Source organism: Myotis davidii, unplaced genomic scaffold (assembly GCF_000327345.1).
Source record: "Myotis davidii unplaced genomic scaffold, ASM32734v1 scaffold1252, whole genome shotgun sequence".
NCBI classification, from domain to species: domain Eukaryota; kingdom Metazoa; phylum Chordata; class Mammalia; order Chiroptera; family Vespertilionidae; genus Myotis; species Myotis davidii.
In genome coordinates, this window is record NW_006283888.1 from 139,166 (window position 1) to 153,462 (window position 14,297).

Consider the following 14,297-nt stretch of genomic DNA (forward strand, 5'->3'; position numbering starts at 1 on the left):
CAGGAATCTGCTTCTAATAAGCCCCCGTGGGAACTCCTGTGTACCCTCAACTTTGAGACTACAGAGCTCTGGTGTATAATGCTTAAGTGCCCCAGTGTTTTTTATTTATCGATTAGGAACTTCACCCTTCACCCCATTTCTCTCAAGGATCTTTGTATCACCCAGGGGATGTGAGGTCTTTTTATTTTAGACTCATCATTCCTAATGGCAGAGGGGAAGGGGAAGTAAGTCCAACACGAACAGATGAATTTCAGGGAGGAATCACCCCATAAAAGAAATGCTTACTTTCTGGTTCCTACCTCTTTCTTTTTGGACACTTGAGGTCAGAAACTTTTAACTATCAGGGATCAAATTTCTTCGTTTTGGGAGGAGGCTGGGCAGCCTGGAGACTAAGGCCCCCTCTCTGCCAGGCCTGCCTGAGGACAAATAACTTCCAGCAGAATTAGGGCTTTTCTTTCCCTGGTTCAGTTAACCTTTGACACAATCTGGTAAGAAATAGAGACTGAGAGAGAAATACGGAGATGTCATAGCCACTGTATCATCACAGTGTAACACGTTGTTACTCACGTGTCTGTGTGTGATGCTGGTGTAAACAAACCTACTGCGCTGCAAATCATATTGAAGTATAGAGCATACAATTAGGTGCAGTGCATTTGATTTGATAACAATAAGTGACTATGCTACTGGCTTATGTTTTACTATACTTTTGATCCTCATTTTAGAGTGCACAAAAATAGTATGCTGTGTTACGCCAGCAGCAGCTTCACACGTCTCGTGTTTACCCTGCTGCTTGATTACATCATTTCTCTTGTGCTTGATTTAATCTCGTGTTGTTTTATAAATTGAGTGGAGCCTAAGTGCACAGTGTTTATAGAGTCTACAGTAGTGCACAGTCATGTCCCAGGCCTTCACATTCACTCACCGTTCACTCATTGACTCACCCAGAGCAACTCCTAGTCCTCCAATCATGGTAGGTACCCAGACAGGCGTACCATTATTTATCTTATATACTAGTACATTTTTTTTCTATACCTTTCCTATGTTTAGATGTTTATATACACAAATACCATTGTTCTATGATTGCCTACGGTATTCAGTAACATGCAGTACAGGTTTGTAGCCAGGTACAATAGGCTATACCATACAGCGTAGGTGTGTAGTAGGCTACCATCTAGGTTTGTGTAATTGCACTCACTCTATGATGTTTGCACATGACAAAATCGCCTAACAATGAATTTCTCAGAAGGTATCTGTTGTTAAGCAGTGCACAACTGCATAAATACAAGAGATTTTCTTTTATACATGGTATGACAAATACAAAGTTTACTAAGTATTTAAAATACTGAATATAGGCCCTACGCCATCCCTTCCCCTCAATTAATAATCTCTGCAGAGAATCAGGAGGATGCTATTTAAAAACACACACAAAAAAACTATTGGCATAAAAATGGTATCCAGGCCCGAGTTCACAAACTGGCAGGCTTGCAGGGTAATTTTGCCCACAGAGAGGTTTTGTTTAGTCTGCAAAGTGTTGCTGTTGTTTTTAATTTGAATTAGTTGCCAACTTTAAAAAAGGCAATCCGGAATTTTTACATAAAAATCCAAATTTCCGAATTCTCCTGGAAGAGTGCAAGGCTGTTAACAAGGTAATAACTGGCAAAGCTTAGTGGTGGCTGCTTCCTTTAGATGAGTTCTGTGTAAATGGAGGCCCACTACTGAGCCAGCCTCCAATCAGTGCTCACCCCTTGGGCCCCATGTATCACTGGTGTTTGTGGCATTTGGCCTCACCAGGGGAATAAACACTACCAGCCAAATGAGGTAGTTCTTTATGGTGAGTTTCACAGCAAGAGGGTCAGGGGATTAGAACCAGAAAAGAGGGCTAATGTTTTTCTGCATTTCATTTAGAAATAAAGTGACCTCTGAGTAAACACGGGGAGGCATTTGGGTTGGGCCAGGCCTGGGGGAGGTGTACTCATACATCCTCCCTCCTCTCCTGCCTCCCGCCCTCACACCCACCCAGTGCAGAGCAAGACAGACAGAAAGGAAATGCAATGGCCACCATCTTGCAGCCCTTGGTAACATCACTGACAACTTGCCGCCTACATTATCTCCTTATCCCAGAGAGACTTGAAGTGAGAAACCGAGACCCCCAAGACACCCTACATAAAGGAAGGCCATAAGCATCCAAAATTCTAGAACATGGCAGATAACAGGCTGGGAAGGCCGGGACCTGTTTCATGCTTTCAGAGCAGGTTCCCTTCACACCCATTGGTTTGATGAATACATGACTTTGGGCACGTTCCTCCTGGTGCCTTTGTTTCCTTATTTGAAATGTAGAACTACCTGGAGTGAAACCAGGAGGTTTCTATCTCAAAAGTAGGTAATTATATATATATATTTAATATATTTTATTGATTTTTTACAGAGAGGAAGGGAGAGGAATAGAAAGTTAGAAACATCGATCAGCTGTCTCCTGCACACTCCCCACTGGGGACGTGCCCGCAACCAAGGTACATGCCCCTGACCGGAATCAAACCCGGGACCCTTCAGTCCGCAGGCCGATGCTCTATCCACTGAGCCAATCCGGTGCTGGCAAAAGTAGATAATTATAAATAAAGTCTTTAGTTAATCTCCTACTGCTAAAATCTGTGAAAATCAGATGAGTAATAATACCTCTTACCAGCAAGCTTCCCCAATAGGTAAGTGTTAATAAAGGATGTATGGGTAGCATAAATCAAGGTTCAATTCTAGTATCCAGTGAGCAGCCAGGAGAGCGGCCCTGAGTGAGGGTCAATGGATAATGTGTCCTGGGAAAGTCACTCTTCCCTGGGCTCTGTAATGGGGGACAGTACTAATTATCTCCCCATTCATGCTTCAAAAGGACGTTGTAATGTTTATAAACCACTTGGAATACCTCAGGAACAGGGTGACATGTAAACAGGTCGTATTCATGTTATTATTAGTCTTACCTCACAAGATGCCGCAGTGGAATGAGAACTTTATAGACACCTGGTAAATATGACTAATGGCTCCCCCTCTCCCAGTGAGGAAAAGGGGAGGGGAATGCAGGCAGCAAAGGAAGCCCGGATCAGCACCCACCTCTGTTCTGATGGATACTGGTTTTCAGGCATCATCTTTGGCATCTGCAGGGGCTGATGTGGTGGCCGGGGGACCGCAAAGGTTTGCTGCTGTGGTCCAGGGTCTGGAAGCGAATGAGGGGTGGGGGCTGGGCCCACACCTTGTACTGGGCCTGCTGCAGCAGGGTGCACGGAGGTGGGCAGAGTTGCCTGAGGTGGGGGAAATACGGAATTCTGATGGGTGGGTGACAGGGGGGTGGTAGGAGGGGTTAATGGCTTGAACCCAGAGGGAGGCTTCCTATCATAGGCACTGCAAACAGAAAAAGAGAAGGAACCAGTAAGCTGCAATGAAGCCATTAGCTTGGTCACCAGGTCCAGCAGAATGCTGCAGCCCTCGGTTGCCAGGAAATGACAGCATTAACATAGTTAAATTGCTGGCAGCCCTGAGGGAATATTTGTACCTCTGAGAAGTGACAAACACACTGCGTCACAGGGACTATTTAACACTTCTAGTGATTCTTCTCAAAGATAATTTTAGCCTCTGCTTCCAGTTTCCTTTCTCCCCCCTTCCAAACGTGTTCTCCATGTATGTGTGTGTCAGGTAGACAGATGGGGGCAGAATTTATGTGTCTGGAGAAGTTTCCCAGACCCTCTCCCAAGTATTTCAGGGTTCCCAGAAATTAGTCAGAATCTTTGTTGAAGACAAATTTCTGCTGTAACATCACTTGAATTAACAACTCTTCTCCTCCCCCCTCTTAAGTAGATCTATGTTTATCTTCTAGAGCAAAGCATGATTTAAAATTAAAGCTTCATTCCTGAGCCTGGATATTCTTAAGTAAAGGGCATAAGCATCAAGGCCTTTTCATATATTCTGATTTGAAGATTACTTCTTTGGTGCTTAAAGTTCACATTAACATATGATAGACACGAAGGAGTATACATTCCCTCCCTCGAAGTCACAGATCAAATATCCCAGTATTCAAGGATTTTTCCCTTGAGGGGGGAGGGGAGTTCAGTACCCCAAGCACTGAGTCCTCCCACCATCCCAGTCAGTTGAACAGTTTTGCATTTCATGTTCAGCACGAAGAAAGGCCCATTTGAGCTGGCCTGCACCTAGGGGATTACACTGCAGGTAAAGATGGGGTGTGCTATCCTGAGTGTCTGCTGAGTAATATTTGAAACAGTCAGCTTGAAGGTTACTTTCTGGCCAGCCTTCTCTGGCTCCACTTACCAATAGTTGTAGAGGCACTTTTCTCCATAGTTAGCACCGAGAGCCTGCTCATGGCTGCAGGATGACAGCTCGGAGGAGGGGCTGTGCAGCTCCCGTTTGATCTTGGTTGGAGGTGGGGCATGAAGCACCACTGAAATGAGAAGAGGGAGGACAGCCGATTAACAGGGAGCACAGTGCTTCCTTCTGCAAACCCTGAAATGAGCTGATTGTTCTTGGAAATCGTGTCAAGTCACATGCCAGAGAAAGCCAAGTGCTTAAATATAGTCTTCCATCTAAAACCCTTGAAAAGTTCTTTTAAAGTGTCATTATATGACTCTTTAAAAAAAATATTATTTTTTTAATCCTCTGATTTTGAGAGAGAGAGAGAGAGGGAAACATCAATCGGTTGCCTCCAGACTGGGGATTGAACCCACAACCTAGGTGTGTGCCCTGATGGGGAACCTGCAACCAGCTGAGCCACCCAGCCAGGGCCACATGTCTTTTCCAAATTCTTTGGTGTTGGGTCTGCTTCCCAGAAGCTCTGAAACACTTAAACATTCTGCAGGTGATGCTCCCCCTTCCTCCCCAGAGCAGGTGTGATAGAAAACCAAGAATTGCAGCCATGAAGAATTTTGTATCCAAAAGGAAGGACAAAACAGCCAAAAACATATTGGTAGACATTACACATTAACTCATCAAAGCCTTGAAATTCCTCTGGCAAATACATTTCATATTTGGAGGCATACTTATAAATTAAATACATGACTTTTTAAAAGTCCCTCCACAAGCAACTCTAAATATCAGGTCTGAATAGGAGACAATTCAACTTTAGGGACATTTCAAACATTTTTAAAAGCAAAAGAGTACAACAAAGGACCAGACCACAACCTAGGAAAGGCTAACTGTGTTACAGGAAATGTCCTGGAAACCTTTGCCCTTATGTGTGTTTTTTTTCCCAGTGACCCCCCCAGGAAGGGCAGGTTTTTATAACTCATCCTTTCATGGATGGTGCCAATTACTTTTCCTCAATGAATGAAATGGTGCACAGAGCTGTTGCTTTCCATTTGGAAGTCAACTGCATATTCCATATGTGATTTTGAGAAGTCAAAGCAACAAGTTTTCAAGTCAAGGTGACTTACATGTAGTAACCAAACCAAACTGAACTAAAGCAAACCAGGTTTGCCTTTTCGGTCTTATCTAGGCGCTACTCATTTTAGAGGGAGCATTTTACCCAAAGTAGGACAAGCCTTAAAGATGCTGCACTATGAGGGCTGTTTTCTTCTTGTTATAGTCAGAACTGCTACTCTGTCCAGCTATCCTGGAGGGTGGGGGAAGCGCAAATGAGTTAAGCATTTGTGTTAGCCACTTTCCAGTGTATCAAAGGTCTCATTAAATAGCTAACCACAGTCAGTGCCTTTGCAAGAAAATTTTGTTTGACTTAGTGTTTACTCCTAAAATATTTTCAGGAGATTGGCAAATTCTTTGTGATTAAAGGAGGTGGACTTATAACTCAACAATCATCCCTTTTCTGACTGATAAGACTGAACAATCTTCAGGCCAACTGGTTTTTCAGTGTCTCCTCCAACCATGAATTCTGGTCTCAGAAGTGAACAAATGAGACAGGTAAGTCTATTACTGATGACAAGTTTATAAAGCAAAGTCCTGCCAGTGACTGACTGGAGAGGACAGGTTTTCATAATTTCTTCCCTACATAATGCCAACTGCTATTCCTGAGTGCATGAAATAAGTTCAGAACTGGCAGATTATATTTAGAAGCCATTAGAGTCTCCCATGATTTTTTGATGGTGACATCATGGCAGCCAACTCTCAATTGCTATCCAATGTTTTCAGACATTCAGACACAGAAAATGGCTAGGCTTGTTATTGTTAGCATCTTGTTAGTAAACGAGAAGGGAGAGTCAGACAACTGGACACAGAAACCATTTCTCCAAGGCAGCACTGCCCCTTTGTCATGGCCTCTTCTCCTACTCGTCTTCTGCCGTAAAAGTGTTGGCAAAACAATGAGGAAAAGTGATGATGTCCCAATGTAAACAAAGGTTCTGTGTCTCCTTTTCTTACTTTATCTAAAGAAAATAATCCCTGTTTACATAAATTTATAATCCCTGTTTTACCTAAGTTTAGAAAGTAAATGATTATGGTACTATTCAATTTTCTCATTTCAGGTTTTAGAAATGTCTTGACATTTTCATGATATTATTATAAATATTATCAGTTCTGCTGATAAGACTAATACCAGAGGGTAAACCAAAGCTGCCCGAAAAGAAAAAAATTCATAATGGCTTCAGGAACAGTGTATATCTACTTTGCAAGAGAATATGAACTGCCAGGCAATTCCAAGTCTTGATTTCTTTAAATCTACACAGTACTTCTAGTGTGGACGACACCATTTTGGCTCTAAATTATAAACCTTCTATGACCCCCAAATTGTCTTATACCTGGGATCCTATGTTCTCTACACAAAGGAATAATTCAGGTAATATCTGGTGAGTGCTATGGTCTGAATGCGTGTGTCCCTCTCAAATTCATATGTTGAAATCCTAATGTCCAATGTGATGGTATTAAAAGGTGAGGGAACTTTGGGAGATAATTGGGTAATGAGGGCAGAGCCATGTGAGGATGCCAACTTTCTAGACTCTGAAGAGAGCCCTCACCCAACCATGCAGGCACCCTGATCTCAGACTTCCAGCTCTAAAACTGTGAGAAGTAAACTTGTTTTTTTATAAGCTACCCAGTCTATGCTATTTTCTTATAGCAGCCTGAATGGACTAAGACAATGAGTGACTGAATGGATTAAATTTCCAATTAATTCTTAACCACATCTAGCCTACAAAGCTAGACACAATGATAGTCATGAATATTTCTTCCCCAGGAGTCTACCATTTAAAGGAGAAAGAAGAGAGTGGAACACAGCAGGAAGGAGAATTGGAAGTTTCACAGACCACTGATAGGAAAGCCATTAGGGGCCCTGCAAGCAGTAAGAAAGAAGGCTCAGCTCTCCAAAGGAACTGAGCCAGAGGATGTATAAAGGATTCTGATTATGGTACTCGTTAGTCAGAGATAGTGATGTATATTTAAAGCAGGAGTGAAGAAGCCCAAGGAATGCTCTTTGCCTTTAGTCTGTTCCTTCCTTTGGTAAATGAGCTTTGTGATGCTGCCTTGAAAAATAAAGAAAATGGCATAGCACCTTGCAGATGGTGCTATGATATCGTGTAGTTATACACTGTGCTTTCAAAAATAGTCTTTACCGTCACACAGGCGACATACTGAATGATGACAAGACCTAGGGCTAGAAAGCATGGCAACAAATTGAAATTGAGAAAGGATCATGATCTCTAAAATATTTATGAAGTTTGAATTCATAAGTTTGAAAATAAATGCCAAAAAAGTTGACTATGTGAGTTGGCATTTTCTACCATTAAAATTTTCCTCAGAGTTATTAAAGATGGGCCCATAAAGCCAATGGTGCTCTGACAACTCCTGGTGAATATGAACCACATTCCTTGTTGTAAAGATGTCAACCATTCATTTGCTGAGCATCTTCTATGGGCCAGGCATCCTGGAAGCTTGGGATATGATGATAAGCAAAACAGACACGTTTCTTCATGGCATGTATAATTTAGTGAGGCATCTGACTTTTAGCATCTTCTCATAGATATAATTAGAGGTAGACGAGAGCCTCACAGTCCACTTAATCTAGTCCCTTACATATATAGATAAGGACCCTGGACCCAAAGAAGTTAAAGGAATTGCTCAAAGTCTTGGAGCTGCTGCCATTAGAAGGGAGAGGAGGAAATCATTCCCCATTGTCATTTCGGTAATCTACTATAGGGACAGAAATGGGAGATATTTCGCTCACCCAATTTGTACATTAAAAATAGAGGACATAAAGCTTTTTTTTCAACTAAAACAAGAAAAACACATTACACTTAGTACAAGGGAAACATGCATAAGAACTAATACCTCTGGAAAAGAACAAGGTAGACAGACCAAGAGAGAGGCAGCCAGACGGGCCCTTTAGCATCTACTTTGTGCCAAGTTCCTCTTACACACATTATTTTATTTGATCTTCCCAACCAATAAAAAAGTTACTTCCACTGTCTCCATTTTATAGATGAGAAAACCACGGCTTAATAAAGGTAAGTAATCTGTTCTGGTTGCATAGCTGTAAGTGGTCAGGATTTCCACCTAAATAGTTCTTAGTCATTCCGTCACATTGCCTCCCAGATGAAATCTGACAGATAAAGATTACATCATAAAGGGATTAAAGGAAATAGAGAAAGAGATGGAAAAGGAAGACAACACCAAAGAGGAGAGAGGAAGAATGCATTTTGCCAGCTCTCAGGGTCTGTATCCTCATGTTTTCTAAATCTGCACTCTCCAGCTGGAGGTACACCTGATACACCTGAATTCATACAAGGACTTACCCTTTCTCCTATCTCTAGGCCCAGGATCCCTCCCTCCCTCCCTCCTACTGGCAGCTGACATCTCGACTCCAGCAGCTTTTACTTCTTACAGTCCTTGCCTCCAGTTCTAGTGTTCCATCTAAAAGATATCATTCTTCCTTCCATATGCTAGCTGACCAAAATCGTCTGCTCTTTTAGACAACTGCAGGCACTTTGGAAGACTTGGTATCTTCTGCAGCCAGCCAATGACTTGCCAGACAGGGCACCATTGCCTTGGATACCATCTCTCCACAAGCTCTGCCCTCCTGAAATTGCTTCTTGACAATACTCTCTTAATTCCACCTCTGAGGCAAGAACATTTTCAGTGAGTGGTCTGGACCTTTATTTGACTATGAGACTCTGTTAAGGACCCATGCACAAATATAAATGAGATGCTCTGCCTGTCTGGGGTAGGAAAGACAAGGGTGGCTGGTTGACAAGATTTCCAATCCACATCCGTGGGTATGCACAATAAGAAACAGTGGATGGTGGCTTTGTAGGCCATCATAATACCATTTTAAATTTGGATATGATGTTCACAAATCAACCAACTTAACTTCATAAATTGCTTTTTATTTTTTACTAGGGAACTCCATGAAAGATTTTTCTCTCTGAAAAATAGATCAAAAGTCATGCCTGATGCTAGCTAATGCAATAAGTCAAGTAAAATAAATAAAAGGTAGGAAAATTAGAATGGAAGAAATATAAGGTCATTATTCACAGATGGCTTGGTTGGGTACGCAGAAAACATAAAAGTCTCCACAAAGTATAAGTAAGCTAATTTACCAAAATCATTAGGCCAATATATAAAAAGAACTATTTCTATACATTGTAACTAAAACAATGTGAAATTAAAAAAATACATCTACAATAGCAACAAATAACATCAAATATCTAGGAAGACATCTAATAAAAAACATGTAAGATACCTCAACTAAAAACTACGAAACACTAAGAAAAATTAAAGAACTCTCAATAAAAAGAAGGATATGGCATATTTATGAGCTGGAAAGCTTATTATAAAGATATCAATTCTCCCCAAATTTATGTATAAGCTCAAGGTAACCGCAAACAAAATCTCAGCACTACTACAGGAATGAGGATGAAATGTAAATTACGTTCAACATGCGATTTCATAAACATGTTGAGCAAAAGAAGCTAGACATAAAAGGGTACATACTACATGGGTCCATTTGTATATCATTCAAAAGGAGACAAAACTAATCTATGGTGTTTAAAGTCAGGATGACTGGGGGTAGTATTGGTTTAGGGGCACAAGGAATCTTCTTGTTTTCTGGTAAGTTCTAGGTTTTGATCTAAATGTTTATACAGTTGGTGAAAATCTATCAAACTGTACTCTTATGATTGCTGTATGTTATTTCAATTAGGTTTCTATTTTTTTGCTAAGGAGCCCTATCCATCATCGAGTTAATAGTTACTAAGATGTCTAAAATTTTAGCAATTCTAGACACCTTAGTGTGTGATAGTATAGAAGCAGTCTTTCAAAGAAATACCCCATTTGTTTTAAAAGAGAAAAAAATAGACAAACTGGCCCATTCAAGAGAAATAATAATTCCCTTTGCTGCTAAAACCTGTTTCCTGCCCACAAGTACAGGCCTATGCAATCTATCCAAGGAAGCTACCCCATGCCAGTGCTGGCTGTGAACTTCGCTGTTACAGCTTCGAGGATCAAAACAAAGCAAAATACTTTTGTTGAATGTTATGATGAACAACAATTTAAGTCACAAGAAATTGTTTTGTTTCTTTTCTTAGAAAGACAAAAAAACAACAACAACACACCTTGTCCAATAAACCTTTACTTTGGTGTTCCATAATCATCAAAGTGGTAATAAGTCGCAGACTGTTGTGAATACATACAACATGTATGCAGTTGTTAAGTGTTAGAGAAATTGCCAATCAGTTATACTGCCATCTGAGAGGGAGAAAGAACAAGCCAGCCCTTATTACTCCCGCTTCACACACAGGCTTTGCCTGCCTTCCACCAGTTGTCATTCAGATCTTGTTTGGGGGGTTTTCCTCTTCTCTTCTGCAGTTTCATTACCTTCATCTGGGGCAGACTCATCTTTCCCACATCAGCTGTGCAAGACTGACCTCAGGGATAACTTTATTTAGTCACACTCGACAGCCATGATCTTCTTACTTTACATGGAAAGTTGTGTCTCATGCGGAAGTTGACCAGAATGGCATGTCCATGAGGCTAGGTCTCAGGTGGCCAGCCTCGGTCTGCAGAGCCTCTCACAGCACTTCTGAACAAACATGATGTGGAACGGACATGGTCGCGGTCAGAGACTTCTCAGGATTCCAGAGCCGTAATCCTGAAGTGAAGGTCTATTTCTAAGCTTATTACTCTCTTTGCCACCAACTTTAGCTCACTGTTCCTCTCTTAAACCATGACCACCCATCCTCATTTCCCTCCATACTAAGAAATATGTGGTGTGTAGTTCAAGAATGTGGGGATGAAGGAGCCTGAGGCATTTGCCCACACGATTCTTTGGATATGACAGTGAGTGGAACACGAGGAAGGCAGGCAAAGGGAAAGACTATCAAGCAGATGGACATGTGAACATAAAATGATACTGCAAAACAGAACTGAGGAAGCCACCTGGAAGGCAGGTGTGGCTTCTTCTCCCCTGATTTACCCCTAGCTTGTCAGGGTACCCCATTGCCAAAGATCAAAGGGCCTTAAGTCACCAAATGCAGCATCCCTTGGTTTCTTCGGTTTGAAGAGTACAAACAAAGCAAATGGCCTACTTCCCAACACAAGGCTGCCTTTCCCTTTTTAGGACATTTTGAGACAAAGCTAATTAGTAAGAAAAAAAAGAGGTAGACAGTATGAGGCTTATTTTTTAAGTTGTCCCATATTACCAGAAGAGGTCGGAAATATGTTTTTATTCTAGGGCTCAGAAGATTAGAAATTCATTTCAAGCATAAAATATATTGTTAATAGCTCAATATTCTTTGTAATTGCTATAGCAGCACTAGTGAAGGACAAGGATATGGCACTCTGTTCTGGGAAACAAGAGGTTCAAGGGAGATAAAGTAAGTGGTTCTGGCACTTAAAGAACATCTGGAAAAGGAGATGCCTTTTGGATTTCCAAACCAAATAAGAGACCTGCTCAAACTTGTTTAATGGTTAACACCAATTCTGCCTTGGAAATAGTTTCCAAAAATAAAAACTTTAAGTGTTATCAAATTTAGTTAGGGGGCACAGGTTCTAAATGAAGCAGGAGGTATAGGAGAATGTGCCATTTTCTTTAATATCTGACACAGCTAAGATTTAAAAGCATACATTCAAAAGTTGAATAGAGTGAAAAATCACCCATAAATCAATTTAGTAAGCTATGCTAAATTTTTTAAAAAATAAGTCCCTCAAAAGCCCTCTCCTGAACATGTACAAGCTATCTCTGACCCAGGTATCTCCATCTGACTCACTGTTTTTACCAGCGTTTTATTTTATTTATTTATTTTATATATTTTTATTGATTTCAGAGAGAAAGGGAGAGGGAGAGAGAGATAGAAACATCAGTGATGAGAGAGAATCATTGATTGGCTGCCTCCTGCATGCCCCACACAGGGGATCGAGCCCACAACCTGGGCATGTGTCCTGACGGGGAATTGAACCGTGACCTCCAGGCTCATAGGTCAACACTCAACCACTGAACCACAGAGGCTGGACTTTACCAGTGTTTTAAAGTCAACACAATAACATGGATATCGGATGTGAGAATAGACAACAGGAGATTTCCAGACTTAAACAGGAGAGGAGACTTCCAGATTTAAGATTAGCATTCCTATATGTTTGCATTTCTATATATCCTTTAAAAATGTATCCTAAAAAAGTCAGAACTACAAAACAACTGACCAGGCCTTTTAAAAAAACCTCAGTGTTATGAGGGAAAAAAAGTAGGCCGATTGTAAAGATTGAAGATGAAAGAGGCATAACAATAAATGCAATATATGGTTCTTAATGGAATCCTAGATAAAAAAGACAGTATCAATATCAGCTATAAAAGACATTTGGGAACAACTGGGGAATTCTGAATATTAGTGAATAAAAGTTAATTTCTATGTAGAAGAATGTCCTTAATCTTTGGAGCTGTACACTAAAGTATTTGGAGGTAAAATATCAAAATGTCTGCAACTTACTTCAAATGATCCAGAAATAAATAAAAAAATCTATATATAGAGAAATGAAACAAATGTAGCAATGTTTTAAAAATAAATCAGTAAAACAGGTATAATACCCCATCTCTGAGATACTTAGAGGAAAAAAATCCCTTTTACCTTATGGTTGACTAAAAAGGTCACAAGTAGATGTGCAAAGAACTTCAAAACCATGCATTCACACATGAGGAAAGTCACCCAGGCCTATTACCAAAAATGAAAGGATACTGACCTGTTTATTTGTACCTCTACTATGTTTGGACAACATAGCCCCAGGAATCTAAAATTACACAAGGACAAATGTTGGTCATACCCTAACTTCTAAGCCAGTGGCTCTCAAATTTTGTGTGTGGCTCTGGCCCACTTAGAAAGGAGAAGGGAACACCCAGGAGTGGACAAAATGAAAACTGCTACTCCTGTCAACATTATTCCCCATTGCCCCCTCTTCCAACTGACGCTGTAAAATGACATCAATTATATAAGTACAAATATTAACAAAACTGAAATCTATTAGTAATTCCATATAGATATTAATATACATAAACTAAAACATATGTCCAACTCCAGACCACAAAGCATTCTTGGGGAAAATAATGGAGAACATTCATTCTTTGAATATACATACCCAAGAGGTTTAGAACATTACCAAAACAGCTAGATAACTCATTAGATTTCATCCCAGAGTATTCAAGCGGATATAGTGCAACCCTGGCCAGTTTTCCTAAGTGGTTAGAGCCTTGGCCCGAGCACCCAAGGGTCACAGGTTCAATTCCCTGTCAAGGGCATGTACATGCGTTGCAAGTTCAATCCCCAACTCTGGTCGGGGTGAGTGTGGGAAGCAACCAATCGATGTATCCCTCTCACATCGATGTTGCTTGCTCTCTCTCTCCCTCCTTCTCTTCCATTCTCTCTAAAAATCAATGGGAAAAATATCCTCGGGTGAGGATTAAGAAAAAAAAAAGGAGGATATAGTACAACCATCACCAACCTGTAAAGGTTGACAAAATTAAAAATAATTAAAGTTTTCTTCCTTGAGGTTCTCCTTTATGCTCTTCCCCACAAAGCAGCTGGTTTGGCTCCTTCTGCCCATAAAGGCTGAGCAGGGCCAGGGCCAGAAGCTTGAAAAGGGTGGCTGTTGGGGAGCACACGAGACTTGGTTGGAAAGTTTGTAAGAGGACATTCTGAGAAAAGGGAAGTGTGCTGAAGGCGGCCCGCCCTGTTTATCGGAATTCCAAATTAGGGCAGTGCCGAAGTCAACGCCTCTGATTATTCCTTGACCTTTCCAAACAAGTCTCGTGCTCCCTAACAGGTGGCCTGGGCTTTTGGTGCTCTGAGCCTTAAGGAAAAATTACACAAGTGCAT

At 41.0% G+C, this 14,297-nt stretch overlaps 1 protein-coding gene across 1 annotated transcript in view; it reads right to left on the reverse strand.

Moving 5' to 3' along the window:
• ETV5 (ets variant 5) overlaps positions 1-14,297 on the reverse strand; it is a 52,352-nt gene that overhangs the window by 22,709 nt on the left and 15,346 nt on the right. Inside the window, exons 5-6 of the mRNA XM_006754152.2 lie at positions 4,309-4,438; positions 3,100-3,387 (exon numbers count right to left, since the gene is read on the reverse strand). Of these exons, the coding sequence (XP_006754215.1) occupies positions 3,100-3,387; positions 4,309-4,438 (418 nt within the window). The remainder of the gene's footprint in view (positions 1-3,099; positions 3,388-4,308; positions 4,439-14,297) is intronic.